Source organism: Balaenoptera borealis (genome assembly GCF_965194805.1).
Source record: "Balaenoptera borealis genome assembly, chromosome: 5".
Classification (NCBI taxonomy): Eukaryota; Metazoa; Chordata; class Mammalia; order Artiodactyla; family Balaenopteridae; genus Balaenoptera; species Balaenoptera borealis.
In genome coordinates, this window is record NC_138862.1 from 77,672,839 (window position 1) to 77,690,420 (window position 17,582).

Consider the following 17,582-nt stretch of genomic DNA (forward strand, 5'->3'; position numbering starts at 1 on the left):
GAAAAGAGATGTAACAGAAGCTCAGAGAGGTAAAATATCTGGAAGATGCAGTGGCCAACATTTTCAAATACCAATTTGAGATTACCACGTTTCAGATGAGGCAACTAAAATGTTTAATCGAGAGAGGTAAAACCACAAAATAGAAGCAGAAATAAGTGCAGTTGAGTTTCTGATATTCAGAGACTAATCATGTATTAAATGGAGTAGATTTCTTTTTTGTGGCTTCAAAAGCCAGAACTAGGGGAGGGGGAGGGGGAAAAAAAAAAAAAGCCAGAACTAGAACCAATATTAGAAGGTGCAGAAAGCAAGATTTTAACACAACTGAAGGAAGAAAATTTCTACATTTTATGAGAATTATCTAAAAGATAAAATGGTCTGTCTCAGTGGAGGTTGTTCCTACTAGACTGATGGGTCACATGTCAGAGGTCAGAGGTCCATGAGTAAAGATACCATATATCTACCACCATCATCTAGAAGAACTTAATAAATAGCAGGTTGAATAATATGTAATTGCCAATATTTAGCCTTTTTTTTTTGGGCCGCATCGTGCAGCATGCAGAACTTCCCCGACCAGGGATCCAACCTGTGCCCCCTTCAGTGGAAGCATGGAATCTTAACCACCGGACCACCAGGGAAGTCCTAGCCATTTTTAACCAATAAAAAATAACAATTTTATGTGGTTCAATCTAATATTTATTGAATGAAAAAATAAATGAATAAATAAATAATGAACGATTGAATATTGGACTAGGAAGTTCTTTTGATTTTCAGTGAATAAAAATATAGTTGCTTTAAAAAGAGAGTTCTCAAAGCATTAAGGGAAATAACAACACAAATTGATTATAAATTTTGCCAGAATGTCATGTTTTCTTTTGTATTGTATTCTTTCACCTTCAGGTAGAAATTTTTGAAGGGGTCCAAAAGCAATTACTCAGCTAAATATTATGTATATATTTATTTATTTGAGTAAATTTACTCAGAGATATTGAGTTGAAAAACCACTGTAAGTTTTATAAGCTGAAAAGTAAAATTATTATTATTTTACTATTGGTATTAATAACACCACAAAAGAAAAAAATGTTATCTAATAAATATACCTTTGAGTCCGGAAATACAATAGCAATATATATATATATATTTTAATTTAAAAGGGAAAACTCTTATTTACTGATTTATCTTATATGATTCAATTTCCATTGGCTTTTATCATCCATTTATAAGAATGGATGAGAGTTGAGCTACTCAGAAGGAGAGAAATTGCTAATGTTGATTTTTTTTAATGATTCCAAACTACTATGAGTATAATTTCCTAATGCTGTTGCCTGGGAGTCATAAATGTCACCACAGTGCAATTTTTTGTTCTTATTTTGATTTCTATTGACTAAGCCTTTCCCTTTTCAGCCACTTAGTGTCACCCTATCACAACCCAAATTATAGTCTAAATTACAAATACAAAGTGCTCCTTTCCTCAGCCACAGTGGAATGCAGACTCCATGGAGCATAAATTTTTCCCCAGGGCATACAGTAGTCAATCTTTTATTTTCTTTCACATTCCTCATTTAAGAGAATTTCTGGCAAATTTATGTGAAAGGAAAATAAATATTTTGCTTCTTTGACATTTTGGTACATTTATAGTCCATTATTTTCATCATTCTGTTAGAAATCTGGTTAATTATTAGTATGTCTAACATCTGAATAAAAACTAAATAAACACATGATTAATTATTAATAATATGCTGAAGTACATGTAGTCATTTTTGCGAATTTAGATGTTAATAACTGCAAATACTTCACCTGTCATTTTCTCCAGCCAGAGTCATCTTCAGATTAGATACTGATTACTGTGTCATCTTACCCCAAAATCTTCTAACCATTTTTATTTCCTGAAGGGAAAGACTTTTCTAGTCTCTTTATTCTAATATTGCAAATCTCCATGATCTGGGCCTACATTCCTGGTCCTAGCTCCATTGGAGTCCCTGGTTGCCATTCCCAACTGTATCTTACACAATTTTGACTCTCTGTACCTTTGCCAACTCTGTTATTTCTACCTGAGATGCCCTTGCACTTCAGTTTACCTCTATGCATCTTTTACAATGCACCTTGGATCTATCTTCAGTATCATCTCCCATGAAACCTGCTATGAAATAGACATAATATTTTAAACACAAAATATGCAAAGTCAGAAAGTTTTTTTAAAATCATTCTCTGGTTAATATTTCATTAGTGTGGAGGAATGTTTCCTATAATCCATGTCTCTTACAGCATATTTCTTCCCATGTCTCATTGTCTATAACTGGGTCACATACCATGCCTACACTAATTATTAACAAGGTGAGTGAATGGACAACACAAATGTTTGAGCCATCCATGGGGTTGAAAGAAGAAGAAATGGTTCAGTAAAATCAGCATTATAAGGAAGGCAGAGTAGATTTTGGAGAGTCATCATTGTTTTCAGCTCTTTCCAATGCAAAAATAATTGCTATCTCTGTAAATTCTAATTGAATTTTCTTTACACAGTTATCAGAGAAAACCTATTCCAGTCAGTCTTTAATAGACATGAGGAACAGCCTTGAGGTTCCACCTATTTATCCCAGTATCTGGCACACACTGGGTACCAAGAAAGTCCTGTGGAAGCAAAGCTCATTGAGTGACCATCACTGATATTCTTATAATAACAGAATGGTGACTCTGTACTCATGTCTACAAGGCAATAAGTGGAAGTTAAAGGGAGAAGAAGAGCATTTGTATATACATAGGGCAGTCACGGTCATCTACTTCAATTCCACCTCTGTTTCTTCCTAGCTGTGTGAACTTTGGCAAGTAACGGAAGTTCCATAGCTTTAGTTTTTCCAACTGTAAATGGAATGACTTTACATGAAAATAAAGCATGGCTAGTCTTAAGTGAATCAATGTTTATAAATTGCTTAGCACAGTGACAGACACTTGATAATTAGCAGCTACAGTTAGTACAATCCCTTGGAACAGAAAGTCATGGCTATTTTGTCAGTACAAAGTATGGAAATAAACTAAACCTCCTGCAGCATGTATTCTTTCTACAAACCAAATTGAACCAATTTCCATATGGATAGTTGGTCCAAGCAAGACACATTTGCCTTTTACTGTCATGACAACAAAGTTAGCAAAATTGGTAAACTCTGGATTCTCCCACTACCTATTCTGGGTTTAAGACAACAAAAAGTTCAAAAGCCGTTTTTGATTATTCTTTTGAAAGAAACGTTGACTCTATTTTTATGTGAAAGGAAGAAAATCAGGCACTCCAAAATGAAAGTAGGGAGGGAAGGAATGTGAGATAGAAAAAAAGTTAAGAATATTTATCCCTCACATTCACAAAGGTTTGAGTAATGTTTTATAAAATCAAAATTGGAAGTTAGAGTCCTAAATTTTTAATATTTGACAAAAAAAATTCCACTGAAATTTGTGAAAGGAACCAAGAGGTAGAGTTTAATATCTGTCACATTATATTTAACAGAGCAACAAACTCAGCTATTTAGCAACTGCAATGTTAATCCAATGGTTTTTAAAACACAAACAGAATTTGCAATTTTCAGGAATTCAGTAATGTTACCAGTTAACAAAACAACTCTTACTCTTACTCACATCTAACCTAAGCAAGGTTTGTCAATTATTACCATAAACAGTGGCATTTACAGCAAATGTTTAACTCTAAGTTATGTCAAAGCACTCTTCAGAGTGATATAACTTGTGTTAAATCTGCAAAGGACTACATTTAATGGTCCATTTCAGACATGGCCTCTTAGTTGTTGGTACAATCTAGTAATGAGTGTAGAACAAACCAATGTCAAGTTTTTCCATTCAAAAAGCTTTAGAGACTCTATCTCTCCAAGGTGATCTTAGATTCATCTGACTACCGTGCCTTTTTATCAATTCTGATTCTCTTCTTCCCGCTGCATTTTTTTTCCTGGTTGACACCTTCTTATATTCATGTAAGAGTAGCATGGTCAGTAAAATCCAAGCAAAAGTGACCTTAAATTTGTGCTTATTTTTTCCCTCTCATACAATCTGGAAGACACCTTCACTGTAGAAGAATGCCTGGACCCCTGCTCCCACAAGGAACTTGTTCTCTATAGAGTCAGCCAGCTGTCTGAGATGTTCTTTAGCCAGACTCTAAGCTAGCTCATTCACTCTTACCTCAATTAATCAATTAGTTCTTCTATTCAACAAATCTTTATTGAGTACTTAACATGTGAAAGGCACTGTTTTAGGTACTGGAGATACACAGTGAACCAAACAGACAAAACTTCCTTTCCTCATAATGTTTTTATTCCAGAAAAGGGAGAAAATAATAAATAAAAGTCATAAATGTAGTATGACAAATAGGCATTTCACAAAATTTTTTTGAAAACATAAATCACACAAAGAGAATAGGGAGTGTTGGCTGGGAAGGAGGTTGTAATACCAAATATAGAGGTCAGAGAAAGCCTCACTAAGAATGTGGCATTTGAGCAAAGAGCTTAAGGAGGTGAAAGAGTAAGTCACATGGATAAATGAGGGAGGTGCCTCGCAGGCTGAGAGAAGAGTAAATGCAAAGGCCCAGAGGTAGGAGAATGCCTGGGAAGTTCAAGGAAAAGCAAGGACTTCAGTGTGCTGGGAACAGAGTGAATCAAAGGAGACCAGTAGAACATGAGGCCAGAAAGGGAAGAGAGAACAGACCTTGTGAGACTTTGTAACCCATTGTAAGGACTTCCTTTCTTCACTCTGAGGGAAATTAGAAGCCACTTGAGAGTTTTGTGCATGGGAGTGATAGGATCTAACTTATAGTTAAGAGCATCATGTGGTTGCTGTATTGAGAGTTGATTGTGGGCAGGCAAGTGTAAAAACAGAAGGACTGACAGGAAGCTATTAAAATAATTCAGGCAACAAATGATGAGGACTGGCAATTAATTCAGATGAAAATTGCTGGTGGAGGTAATGAAAAGTGTTGGGTTCTGTATGTAACTTGAAAGTAGAGACTACAATATTTGCTGATTGATTGGAGATTGGTGAACTCAAAAATGTTTTACCAGCCTCTTTGGACTGAACAACCAAAAGGAAATAGTTACAATGCACTGATCCAGGGAAGATCTGTGGGAATAAGGGTAAGGGGAGATGGGGGAAATGAGAAGATAGATTTGCAGCAAGTTTATTTGCAGAAGGCTAGTAAACACCAAATGGTGACATTGAGCAGGCAGTTGGTTATGAGTTCAGGGAAGAGATCTGGATTGGACATGTGAGTTTTGGAGTTGTCAGTTTATGAATGATAGTGTACGAGATTGAATGAGATTTCCAAAAGTGTGAATGTGTATAGAAAAATAAAAGGTCTGAGGTTCAGCCTTAGGACACCCCTAACATGTCAAGTCTGGGGAAATGAGGGGAAATCAGCAAATAAGACGGAGAGAAGCAGTCACTGGAAGTGAAGAAGTGTTTAAAGGAGGAAGAAGTGATTACCTAAGTGAAAAGCTACCAATTAGGTCAAGTAAGATGAAGACTGAAAATCAACCATTGATTTAGCAATGTGATCAATATTTCTCTTCACTGGGGAGAAGAAACAAATGATGAAACTGGACAACCAGATATGCTTCCTCATTTAATGTCCTCCTTGCATAACCCTGACTCCCATAGCTTCCATGAACTGAACTAATTTTGGAATTCTTTATTTTATTTTATTATGCTCCAGTGATTAGTTCCTTATCTCTGTGCCTTATCTGAATCCATGCTGATATTTTCAAGTTGATCTTTTTAAAAAAATTACGTGAAGGAAATAAGTCAATATTACTATCACAGTTTTGCAGATAACATAGTTTTTAGAGAAGATAAACATTTCATTGTCACTCTTCTGGTTAGTGGCAAGGTGATGACTCAGCCCAGGCCATCTTATCCTGCTCCTTTAACTTCCATAAAGAGAGTGGCTGAGGCTTTCTTGCTTATTCTTTGGACCTTCCTTTATATGTTGCCCACTTCTATTCATATCTTCTATTTATTCTTATTAATCCCTTGAATTTTGGTCCTTAGATTTTTTTTTTTTTGAACAGGTGCATTCCATGACCTTTAAGGACAAACAGCAATATGACTTTAGAACTTCAGGGAATTTGAACTTCTGCCAGCCTCCGAATCCAGAGAATAGTTTCATATGCTCTCATGTCCCTCCTTCCCTGTAGGATTTACTTCCTTTTAGCATAGGCAAAAGGCTGGGTAAATGACCAGCACTGTATTATTGAACATATATCTGCCCATTCTTTTGTTACAAAGATAAGAATTATAGGTCCAACATCCAAATATTCAGTAAATCTTGCGAGTGTAATCTTATATATCGTCACAGTACACATCCTCTTTCTTTTTCTTCTTTTTCTTCTTGATTCTTTCCAAGAGTTTTGCTTCTTTCCACCCTTACATCCAAACATAAGGAGTCCATAGAATCTTAGCGACGTAAGAGATTGTATTGTTATGGATAGCAGTCATCCATCTTCAGCTTGAATTCCTAGGGATGTTCACTCACTACCACAAGTCCGTGCACATAAGCATGCAGTTGAACGAAGTTATTAGATTAATCACAACTTTTAAATGTTAAAACATAAAGTACAAAGATCATGCAGATGGTAGATCGTATCAGTATCAATTTCCTGCTTGTGATATTGTACAGTAGTTAAGCAAGATGTTACCATTGGGAAAACTGGATAAATGGTACATGAGACCTCTGTATTATTTCTTAAAACTGCATGTGAGTCTACAATTAATTCAAAATAAAAAGCTTAAATATGCATGTAAAAAGACATTCATGGGCACACTTCCTTTTCCAAGACCATCAAGCTGTCATGAAGCTGGGAAGGGAATGCTCTAGGAAAACTACTGTCTTAGGAAAATCTACCATGCTGGCCTTTGAGAGTGCTGTGAGAAAGTCCAGAATTAAACAGATAAATAGCAATCTGTGAAGAGAAAGGTAGTGATGAGTATGAACTTTATTTTAGCATCAGATACAGTAATGGCACTTGTGGTATTATTGTGAAGATAGACTCCACCTCCAATTAGCTGCCATACTCCCAGTCAGCCACCTGCCGTGGGATCCTGTGTGTGTGTGTGTGTGTGTGTGTGTGTGTGTGTGTGTGTGTGTTTCATGAGAATTATTTAATCTATGTATCTGATTAGTCATAGTTCCAGTTTCTAAGGCTAAACCAAATATCCTGCCCATGTTTCTATTTCATCTCTTTTCTAGTTATCTGGCTTTCCCTTCCTTTCCTAGGAATTCTTAAGATCACTGACTCCACTGAAGGAAGTCAGGCTTCTGACCGCCTAATAAATAAGTTCACCAGTGAAAAGCCTAGTTTTCATTCTGTTTAATTACAGGCTTCAGAGACACTCAAAATGGAGGGTGTCTTAGAGACAAATAATACTGTAGGCTTGGTTTACTTATCCCTCATTGGCAGTGGCACCAAGCCCTTCCTCTGTTTTGAAATTCATGGCTGTGTCTGTGGCAGCATACTAAACAGACTGAGGCCCGCACACAGCCTGCTCAGCCCGTCCAGATGCAGCTCAACTAATCCATATACCTTAATGGCCAATTCAGAACAGTAGTTTAGATAACTAACATGGCTCGTTTGTTTCTAGTGTATGTATGTGATCATAAATGAATCCACGTATTATCATTTGAATTGGATTTCATGAATTATGCTGGCTGGGGCTTGACCTACAATATCTTGTTCTGAATTCTAGATGATTGGCTTCAAAATTGGCCCTTAGAAATGCATTGTGTGTACAAAATGTTTAGATGAAAGAAATAAAAATAAAATCAAACATACTAGACACTAACAGTGAAAAGTAAATCACTCCTACTCTTGTTTCCTCAGACTCTCATTTCCTTCATACAGATATATTACTGTTAATAGTTTTAGGCAAAGACATTCTATCCATGTATAAGCATATATATGCAGATTTTATATAGAGAGAAAACACTATAAGCTATACTTCCCTATTTGTTTCATAAAAGGTAGAAGATTTACACAGTGCTCTAAACTGGTTCCTTTCACTTAATGATAAATCTTAGAAGCTTTTCTACAATATATCAGCATCTGTGATCTGCCTCCACCTTTTTAAACAACGTTTTAAACTGCATAGTATTCTGTTGAGTAGATGTAATCATTTTGTATTTAATCAGTCACATTTTGATGGACATTTGCTGTTTCCAGTATTTTGTTATTACCAACAACGCTTTGGTGAACATCATTGCATGTAATGATTTGTGCCATGTGTAAGTAGTATCTGTAAGATATGTTCCTGAAAGGGAAATTCTTGGCCAAAGGGTATATTCAGTTTTTAGGTTAATAGATATTGCCTAAGTATTTTCCAAAGAGGCTGTGCAGTTTTCCCAATCATATAAGAGAGGATTTACTTCCCATATCGATCTCTCCTTAATTTACTATTGATTTTTTGAACTTGCAGATCTGATTATAATGGTAAGTTGTATTTATCTAATTATGAACATGTTTAAGCATCTTAAAAGTCATTTGTTGCATTCTTTCCACCTAAGCACTCAGTTCTTCATCATTCCCTGAAGAGTATCTATTCCTTACTGGTTTAAAATGGCAGCTGAGGGGGGACCTTCAAGATGGTGGAGGAGTAAGATGTGGAGATCACCTTCCTCCCCACAAATATATCAAAAATACATCTACATGTGGAACAACTCCTACAGAACACCTACTGAATGCTGGCAGAAGACCTCAGACTTCCCAAAAGGCAAAAAACTACCCATGTACCTGGGTAGGGCAAAAGAGAAAAGAAAAAACAGAGACAAAAGAATAGGGACAGGACCTGCACCTCAGAGAGAAAGCTGTGAAGAAGGAAAAGTTTCCACACATTAGGAATACCCTTCACTGGTAGAGACAGGGGGTGTGCGGGGGAGGAAAGCTTTGGAGCCATGGAGGACAGCCCAGCAACAAGGGTGTGGAGGGCAAAGCAGAGAGATTTCCACACAGAGGATTGGTGCCAACCAGCACTCACCAGCCTGAGAGACCTGTCTGCTCACCTGCTGGGGAGGGTGAGGGCTGGGAGCTGAGGCTCGGGCCTCAGAGGTCAGATCCCAGGGAGAGGACTGGGGTTGGCTGTGTGAACACACCCTGAAGGGGACTAGTGCGCCACAGCTAGCCTGGAGGGAGTCCGGGAAAAAGTCTGGACCTGCCGAAGAGCCAAGAGAACATTGTCTCACAGTGCGCGAGGAGAGGGGATTCAGAGCACCGCCTAAACGAGCTCCAGAGACGGGCTCGAGCTGCAGCTATCAGCGTGGACACCAGATATGGGTATGAAAGGCTAAGGCTGCTGCTGCAGCCACCAAGAAGCCTGTGTGCAAGCACAGGTCACTATTCACACCTCCCCTCCCAGGAGCCTGTGCAGCCCACCACTGCCAGGGTCCTGTGAACCAGGGACAACTTCCCCAGGAGAACACATGGTGTGCCTCAGGCTGGTGCAACATCACACTGGCCTCTGCTGCCGTAGGCTCACCCCACGTTCCAATTATAACTAAGGTACCCCTCCCTCCCCCATGCCTGAGTGAGCCAGAGCCCCCTAATCAGCCACTCCTTTAATCCCCTCCTGTCTTGGTGAAGAACAGACACCAGATGGTGACCTACATGCAGAGATGGGGCCAAATCCAAAGCTGAACCCCAGGAGTTGTGCAAACAAAGAAGAGAAAGGGAAATTTCTCCGAGCAGCCTCAGGAGAAGTTGATTAAATCTCCACAATCAACCTCATGTACCTTGCATCTGTGGAATACCTGAATAGTCAATAAATCATCCCAAAATTGAGGTGGTGGACTTTGGGAGCAACTGTATACTTGGGGTTTGCTTTCTTGCTTTATTTTTTGTATATATATATTTTTCTTTTTTCTCTTTTTGTGAGTGTGCATACGTATGCTTCTTTTTGTGATTTTGTCTGTATAGCTTTGCTTTTACCATTTGTCCTAGGGTTCTGTCTGTGGTTTTTTTGTTTTTTTGTTTTTTTTTTTTAAGTATAGATTTTAGTGCTTGTTACCATTGGTGGATTTGTTTATTGGTTGGTTGCTCTTTTTTTTTTTTTTAACTTTAACAATTTTTAAATTTTTTTATTTTAATAACTGCATTTTATTTTATTTTTTTTCATTCTTTATTTTTACTTTTTCTCCCTTTTCTTCTGAGCCATGTTGCTGACAGTGTCTTGGTGTTCCAGCCAGGTGTCAGGCCTGAGTCTTGGAGATGGGAGAGCCAAGTTCAGGACACTGGACCACCAGAGATCTCCTGGCCCCACATAATATCAACTGGCAAGAGCTCTCCCAGGGATCTACCTCTCAATGCTAAGACCCAGCTCCCCTCAATCAACAGCAAGCTCCAGTGCTGGACATCCCAAGCTAAACAACTAGCAAGACAGGAACACAACCCCACCCATTAGCAGAGAGGATGCCTAAAATCATAATAAGTTCACAGACACCCCAAAACACACCACAGGACGTGGTCCTGCTCATGAGAAAGACAAGATCCAGCCTCATCCACCAGAACACAGGCACTAGTCCCCTCTAACAGGAAGCCTACACAACCCACAGAACCAACCTTACCCACTGGGGGCAGACAACAAAAACAATGGGAACAATGAACCTGCAGCCTGCAAAAAGGACACCCCCAAATAGAATAAGTTAAGCAAAATAAGAAGACAGAGAAACACACAGCAGATGAAGGAGCAAGGTAAAAACCCACCAGACCAAACAAATGAAGAGGAAATAGGCAGTCTACCTGAAAAAGAATTCAGAGTAATGATAGTAAAGATGATCCAAAATCTTGCAAATATAATGGAGAAAATACAAGAAACGTTTAAAAAGGACCGAGAAGAACTAAAGAGCAAACAAACAATGATGAACAACACAATAAATGAAATTAAAAATTCTCTAGAAGGAATCAATAGCAGAATAACTGAAGCAGAAGAAGTGACCTGGAAGATAAAATAGTGGAAACAACTACTGCAGAACAGAATAAAGAAAAAAGAATGAAAAGAATTGAGGACAGTCTCAGAACCTCTGGGACAACATTAAACACACCAACATTCGAAGTATAGGGGTACCAGAAGAAGAAGAGAAAAAGAAAGGGACTGAGAAAATATTTGGAGAGATTATAGTTGTAAACTTCCTTAATATGGGAAAGGAAATAGTCAATCAAGTCCAGGAAGCACAGAGAGTCCCATACAGGATAAATCCAAGGAGAAACACGCCAGGACACATATTAATCAAACTAAAAAATTTAAATACAAAGAAAAAATATTAAAAGCATCAAGGGAAAAGCAACAAATAACATACAAGGGAATCCCCATAAGGTTAACAGCTGATCTTTCAGCAGAAACTCTGCAAGCCAGAAGGCTGTGGCAGGACATATTAAAAGTGATGAAAGGGAAAAACCTACAACCAAGATTACTCTACCCACCAAGGATCTCATTCAGATTCGACGGAGAAATTAAAATCTTTGCAGACAAGTAAAAGCAAGAGAATTCAGCACCATGAAACCAGCTTTAAAACAAATGTTAAAGGAACTTCTCTAGGCAGAAACACAAGAGAAGGAAAAGATCCACAATAACAAACTCAAAACAATTAAGAAAATGGAAATAAGAACATACATATTGATAACTACCTTAAATGTAAATGGATTAAATGCTCCAACCAAAAGACATAGACTGGCTAATGGAAAAAAAAAACAAGACCTGTATATATGCTGTCTACAAGAGAACCACTTCAGACCTAGGGACACATAGAGACTGAAAGTGAGGGGATGGAAAACAGATATTCCATGCAAATGGAAATCAAAAGGAAGCTGGAGTAGCAATTCTCATATCAGACAAAATAGACTTTTAAACAAAGACTATTACAAGAGACAAAGAAGGACACTACATAATGATCTAGGGATCAATACCAGAAGAAGATATAAAAATTGTTACTATTTATGCACCCAACATAGGAGCACCTCAATACAAAAGGCAAATGCTAACAGCCAAAAAAGGGGAAATTGACAGTAACACATTCATAGTAGGGGACTTTAACACCTCACTTTCACCAATGGAGAGATCATCCAAAATGAAAATAAATAAGAAAACACAAGCTTTAAATGACACATTAAACAAGATGGACTTAATTGATATTTATAGGACATTCCATCCAAAAACAACAGAATACACTTCTTCTCAAGTGCTCATGGAATATTGTCCAGGATAGATCATATCTTGGGTCACAAATCAAGCCTGGTAAATTTAAGAATATTGAAATAGTAGCAAGTATTTTTTCCAACCACACCGCTATGAGGCTAGATATCAATTACAGGAAAAAATCTGTAAAAAATACAAACACATGGCGGTTAAACAATATGCTACTAAATAAACAAGAGATCACTGAAGAAATCAAAAAGGAAATCAAAAAATACCTAGAAACAAATGACAATGAAAGCACGAAGACCCAAAACATATGGGATGCAGCAAAAGCAGTTCCAAGAGAGAAGTTTATAGCAATACAATCCTACCTCAAGAAACAAGAAAAATCTCAAATAAACAACTTAACTTTACACTGAAAGCAATTAGAGAAAGAAGAACAGAAAAAACCCAAAGTTAGCAGAAGGAAAGAAATCATAAAGATCATATCAGAAATAAATGAAAAATAACTGAAGGAAACAATAGTAAACATCAGTAAAACTAAAAGCTGGTTCTTTGAGAAGATAACAAAATTGATAAACCATTAGCCAGACTCATCAAGAAAAAAAGGGAGAACACTCAAATCAATAGAATTAGAAATGAAAAAGGAGAAGTAACAACCGACACTTCAGAAATATAAAGGGTCATGAGAGATTACTATAAGCAACTCTATGCCAATAAAATGGACAACCTGGAAGAAATGGACAAATTCTTAGAAAAGCACAACCTCCCGAGACTGAACCAGGAAGAAATAGAAAATATAAACAGACCAATCACAAGCACTGAAATTGAAACTGTGATTAAAAATCTGCCAAAAAACAAAAGCCCAGGACAGATAGCTTCACAGGTGAATTCTATCAAGCATTTAGAGAAGAGCTAACACCTATCCTTCTCAAACTCTTCCAAAAAATTGCAGAGGAAGGAACACTCCCAAACTCATTCTATGAGGCCACCAGCACCCTGATACCAAAACCAGACAAAGATGTCACAAAAAAAAGAAAACTACAGGTCAATATCACTGATGAACATAGATGCAAAAATCCTCAACAAAATACTAGCAAACAGAATCCAACAGCACATTGAAAGGATCATACACTGTGATCAAGTGGGGTTTATCCCAGGAATACAAGGATTCTTCAATATATGCAAATCAATCAATGTGATAAACCATATTAACAAATTGAAGGATAAAAAACATATGATAATCTCAATAGATGCAAAAAAAGCTTTCGACAAAATTCAGCACACATTTATGATAAAAACCCTCCAGAAAGTAGTTATAGAGGGAACCTACGTCAACATAGTAAAGGCCATATATGACAAACCCACAGCCAACATCGTTCTCAATGGTGGAAAACTGAAACCATTTCCATTAAGATCAGGAACAAGACAAGGTTGTCCACTCTCACCACTATTATGCAACATAGTTTTGGAAGTTTTAGCCACAGGAATCAGAGAAGAAAAAGAAATAAAGGAATCCAAATTGGAACAGAAGAAGTAAAACTGTGACTGTCTGCAGATGACATGGTACTATACATAGAGAATCCTAAAGGTGCTATGAGAAAACTAGTAGAGCTAATCAATGAATTTGGTACAGTAGCAGGATACAAAATTAATGCACAGAAATCACTTGCATTCCTATACACTAATGATGAAAAATCTGAAAGAGAAATTTAGGAAACACTCCCATTTACCACTGCAACAAAAAGAATAAAATACCTAGGAATAAATCTACCTAAGGAGACAAAAGACCTGTATACAGAAAACTATGACACTGATGAAAGAAATTAAAGATGATACAAACAGGGGTTTTCCCTAGTGGCGCAGTGGTTGAGAGTCTGCCTGCCAATGCAGGGGACATGGGTTCGAGCCCTGGTCTGGGAGGATCCCACATGCCGCAGAGCAACTAGGCCTGTGATCCACAATTACTGAGCCTGCGCGTCTGGAGCCTGTGCTCCGCAATAAGAGAGGCCGTGACCGGGAGAGGCCCATGCACCACGATGAAGAGTGGCCCCCGCTTGCTGCAACTGGAGAAAGCCCTTGCACAGAAGACCCAAAACAGCCAAAAATTAATTAATTAATTAATTAAAAAAAAAAAGATGATACAAACAGATGGAGAGATATATCATGTTCTCGGATTGGAAGAATCAACATTGTGAAAATGACTATACTACCCAAAGCAATCTATAGATTCAATGCAATCCCTGTCAAACTACCAATGGCATTTTTCACAGAACTAGAACAAAAAATTTCACAATTTGTATGGAAAAACAAAAGACCTCAAATAGCCAAAGCAATCTTGAGAAAGAAAAACGGAGCTGGAGGAATCAGGCACCCTGGCTTTAGACTATACTACAAAGCTGCAGTAATCAAGACAGTATGGTACTGGCACAAAAACAGAAATATAGATCAATGGAACAGGATGGAAAGCCCAGAGATAAACCCACATAAATATGGTCACCTTATCTTTGATAAAGGAGTCAAGAATATACAATGGAGAAAAGACAGCCTCTTCAATAAATGGTGCAGGGAAAACTGGACAGCTACATGTAAAAGAATGAAATTAGAACACTCCCTAACACCATACAGAAAAACAAACTCAAAATGGATTAAAGACCTAAATGTAAAGCCAGACACTATAAAACTCTTAGAGGAAAACATAGGCAGAACACTCTGTGACATAAATTAAAACAAGATCCTTTTGACCCACCTCACAGAGAAATAGAAATAAAAACAAAAATAAACAAATGGAACCTAATGAAACTTAAAAGCTTTTGCACAGCAAAGGAAACCATAAACAAGACAAAAATGCAACTCTCAGAATGGGAGAAAATATTTGCAAGTGAAGCAACTGACAAAAGATTAATCGCCAAACTATAGAATCAGCTAATGCAGCTCAAAATCAGAAAGCAAACAACCCAATCCAAAAATGGGCAGAAGACCTAAATAGACATTTCTGCAAAGAAGATATACAGATTGCCAACAAACACATGAAAGGATGCTCAACATCATTAATCATTAGAGAAATGCAAATCAAAACTACAATGAGGTATCACCTCACACCATCAGAATGGCCGTCATCAAAAAATCTACAAACAGTAAATGCTGGAGAGGGTGTGGAGAAAAGGGAACCCTCTTGCACTGTTGGTGGGAATGTGAATTGATACAGCCACTATGGAGAACAGTATGGAGGTTCCTTAAAAACTAAAAATAGAACTACCATATGACCCAACAATCCCACTATTGGGTATATGTACCTGAGAAAACCATAATTCAAAAAGATACATGTACCACAATGTTCATTGCAGCTCTATATAAAATAGCCAGGACATGGAAGCAATGTAAGTGTCCATCAACAGATGAATGGATAAAGAAGACATGGCACATATATAAAATGGAATATTACTCAGCCACAAAAAGAAATGAAATTGATTTATCTGTATTGAGGTGGATGGACCTAGAGACTGTCATTCAGAGTGCAGCAAGTCAGAAAGAGAAAAACAAATACCATATGCTAACACATATACATGGAATCTAAAAAAAGAAAATGGTCTGAAGAACCTAGGGGTAGGACAGGAATAAAGACGCAGATGTAGAGAATGGACTTGAGGACACGGAGAGGGGGAAGGGTAAGCTGGGATGAAGTGAGAGAGTGGAATTGACATATATACCCTACCAAATGTAAAATAGATCATTAGTGGGAAGCAGCACATAGCACAGGGAGATCAGCTTAGTGCTTTGTGACCACCTAGAGGGGTGGGATAGTGAGGGTGGGAGGGCGATGCAAGAGGGAGGGGATATGGGGATATAGGTATACATATAGCTGATTCATTTTGTTATACAGCAGAAACTAACACACCATTGTAAAGCAATTATACTCCAATAAAGATGTTAAAAAAATAAAATAAAATGGTAGCTGAAATAAATCTCTATGTGTATTTTAATTTATTTCTGAACTCTATTCTGTTCCATCTATCTTTTTGTTTACATGTGTCAGTACCAATTTTTGTAAATTTTTATACTTTTATAATGTCTTAATATATAGTAATTTAGTGCCTATTTAATTGTTCTTTTTCAGAACTTCCTTAGACATTTTTGGTAACTTTTTTGTTGGCAGTTGTGTTGGAGTTGTTTTATTTATATAAATACTGAAATATACTCTGTTTAAAAGTAAGCTGCAATTATTATGAGACAGGGAAAGCTTTATGCCCAAGGTTGGGTTACACCTGGGACTGAAAATGATGTATTGGAAAAGAAGAGCAAAGAGGACCAACAAAGGGAAGAAAACTAATAAATTTTCCAAAAAAAAAATTCTACAAAACAAACAAACAAACAACCCAGAAGTACCCTGGAATAAAACATGCACTTGAATGTTGTAAGCTATTTCAGCAGCCAGGTAGTTTTGCAGGTCAGCATGTATTACCCTGGCTTTTAAGGGTTTGAGAAACATTATCAGTGTTCTGAGTTTAAACTGAAATCCTTGAACTTTCAGTACCTGTGAGCTTGCACCTAAAATTCCTGCTCCTGGCAGCACTTTACCAGTCACAAGGAGCCAGCATTAATGAGTGCCCTGGCAGGAAGCAGAACTTAGAGAGAAGCTAACAAGTTCTGAGAAAGACGGAGATTAAACACAGGCAGCAAACCACTATCTTTGAACCTATTGTCCTTTAAGATATGTCGAGATCCAGACTTCTAAGTGTCACTTCGGTGGTCTCAAAAACAGGAATCTTGTGTTTGCCACTATTCCAGGTAACCATCTCTCTTTCTGGGAAAAGATTTTCAAAGCTACTACTCTAAGGATCTGATTTGTTATAGATTTGTGGTTTGGGTAACAATGACTCTGACAGTTAGAAGATTTCCTTTAAGAATGTGTTACCAGAATCTTATGACATGATATATATTGGTTAAACATACAGATAACAAAATGGTTTATGACCTTAGTCCTATGTCTTCTTTATTTAGTTCTATTGCTATTGAAATATGATGTGATTAAATTTTTTTTAACTTTGTTATGCTGTAAAATTTTTAAAAATCAAAAGTGCTATTGACATAAAATGCCATGGCAGGATTAATTTAAGACATGTTTACTGTTGCCCAAAGACATACTTGAGGTTCAACAGTTTTTCAGTGCTGAACAGTGCAGACAGAACCATCTTAGAGTCTATTTTGATTCCTCTGCTCTAGTATCTCATTCTGACTAATCCCTGCATTTCTGTATCTGTGTTTCTTGAATGCAGCATATCTGAAAGATTTAGGTATGAAATATATTAAGACTTCACTCCCCATTTCTTGATAACTCCAAAGTCTGACATTGGAAGTGAGGTGGTAATAATGTAACACTGTGTACTTCTTGCTAGGGTTTCAAGGAAGTGACTTGAAAGTGA

General features: G+C 37.3%; 1 protein-coding gene and 1 long non-coding RNA gene across 2 annotated transcripts in view; both read left to right on the forward strand.

The window, feature by feature from the left end:
- Positions 1-17,582, forward strand: part of LOC309629419 — a 65,837-nt gene that overhangs the window by 18,713 nt on the left and 29,542 nt on the right. The window lies entirely within an intron of this gene.
- TMEM207 (transmembrane protein 207) overlaps positions 14,984-17,582 on the forward strand; it is a 29,260-nt gene continuing 26,661 nt past the window's right edge. Inside the window, 1 exon segment of the mRNA XM_082393397.1 lies at positions 14,984-16,947. Within this exon segment, the coding sequence (XP_082249523.1) occupies positions 16,873-16,947 (75 nt within the window). The 5' untranslated portion in view covers positions 14,984-16,872.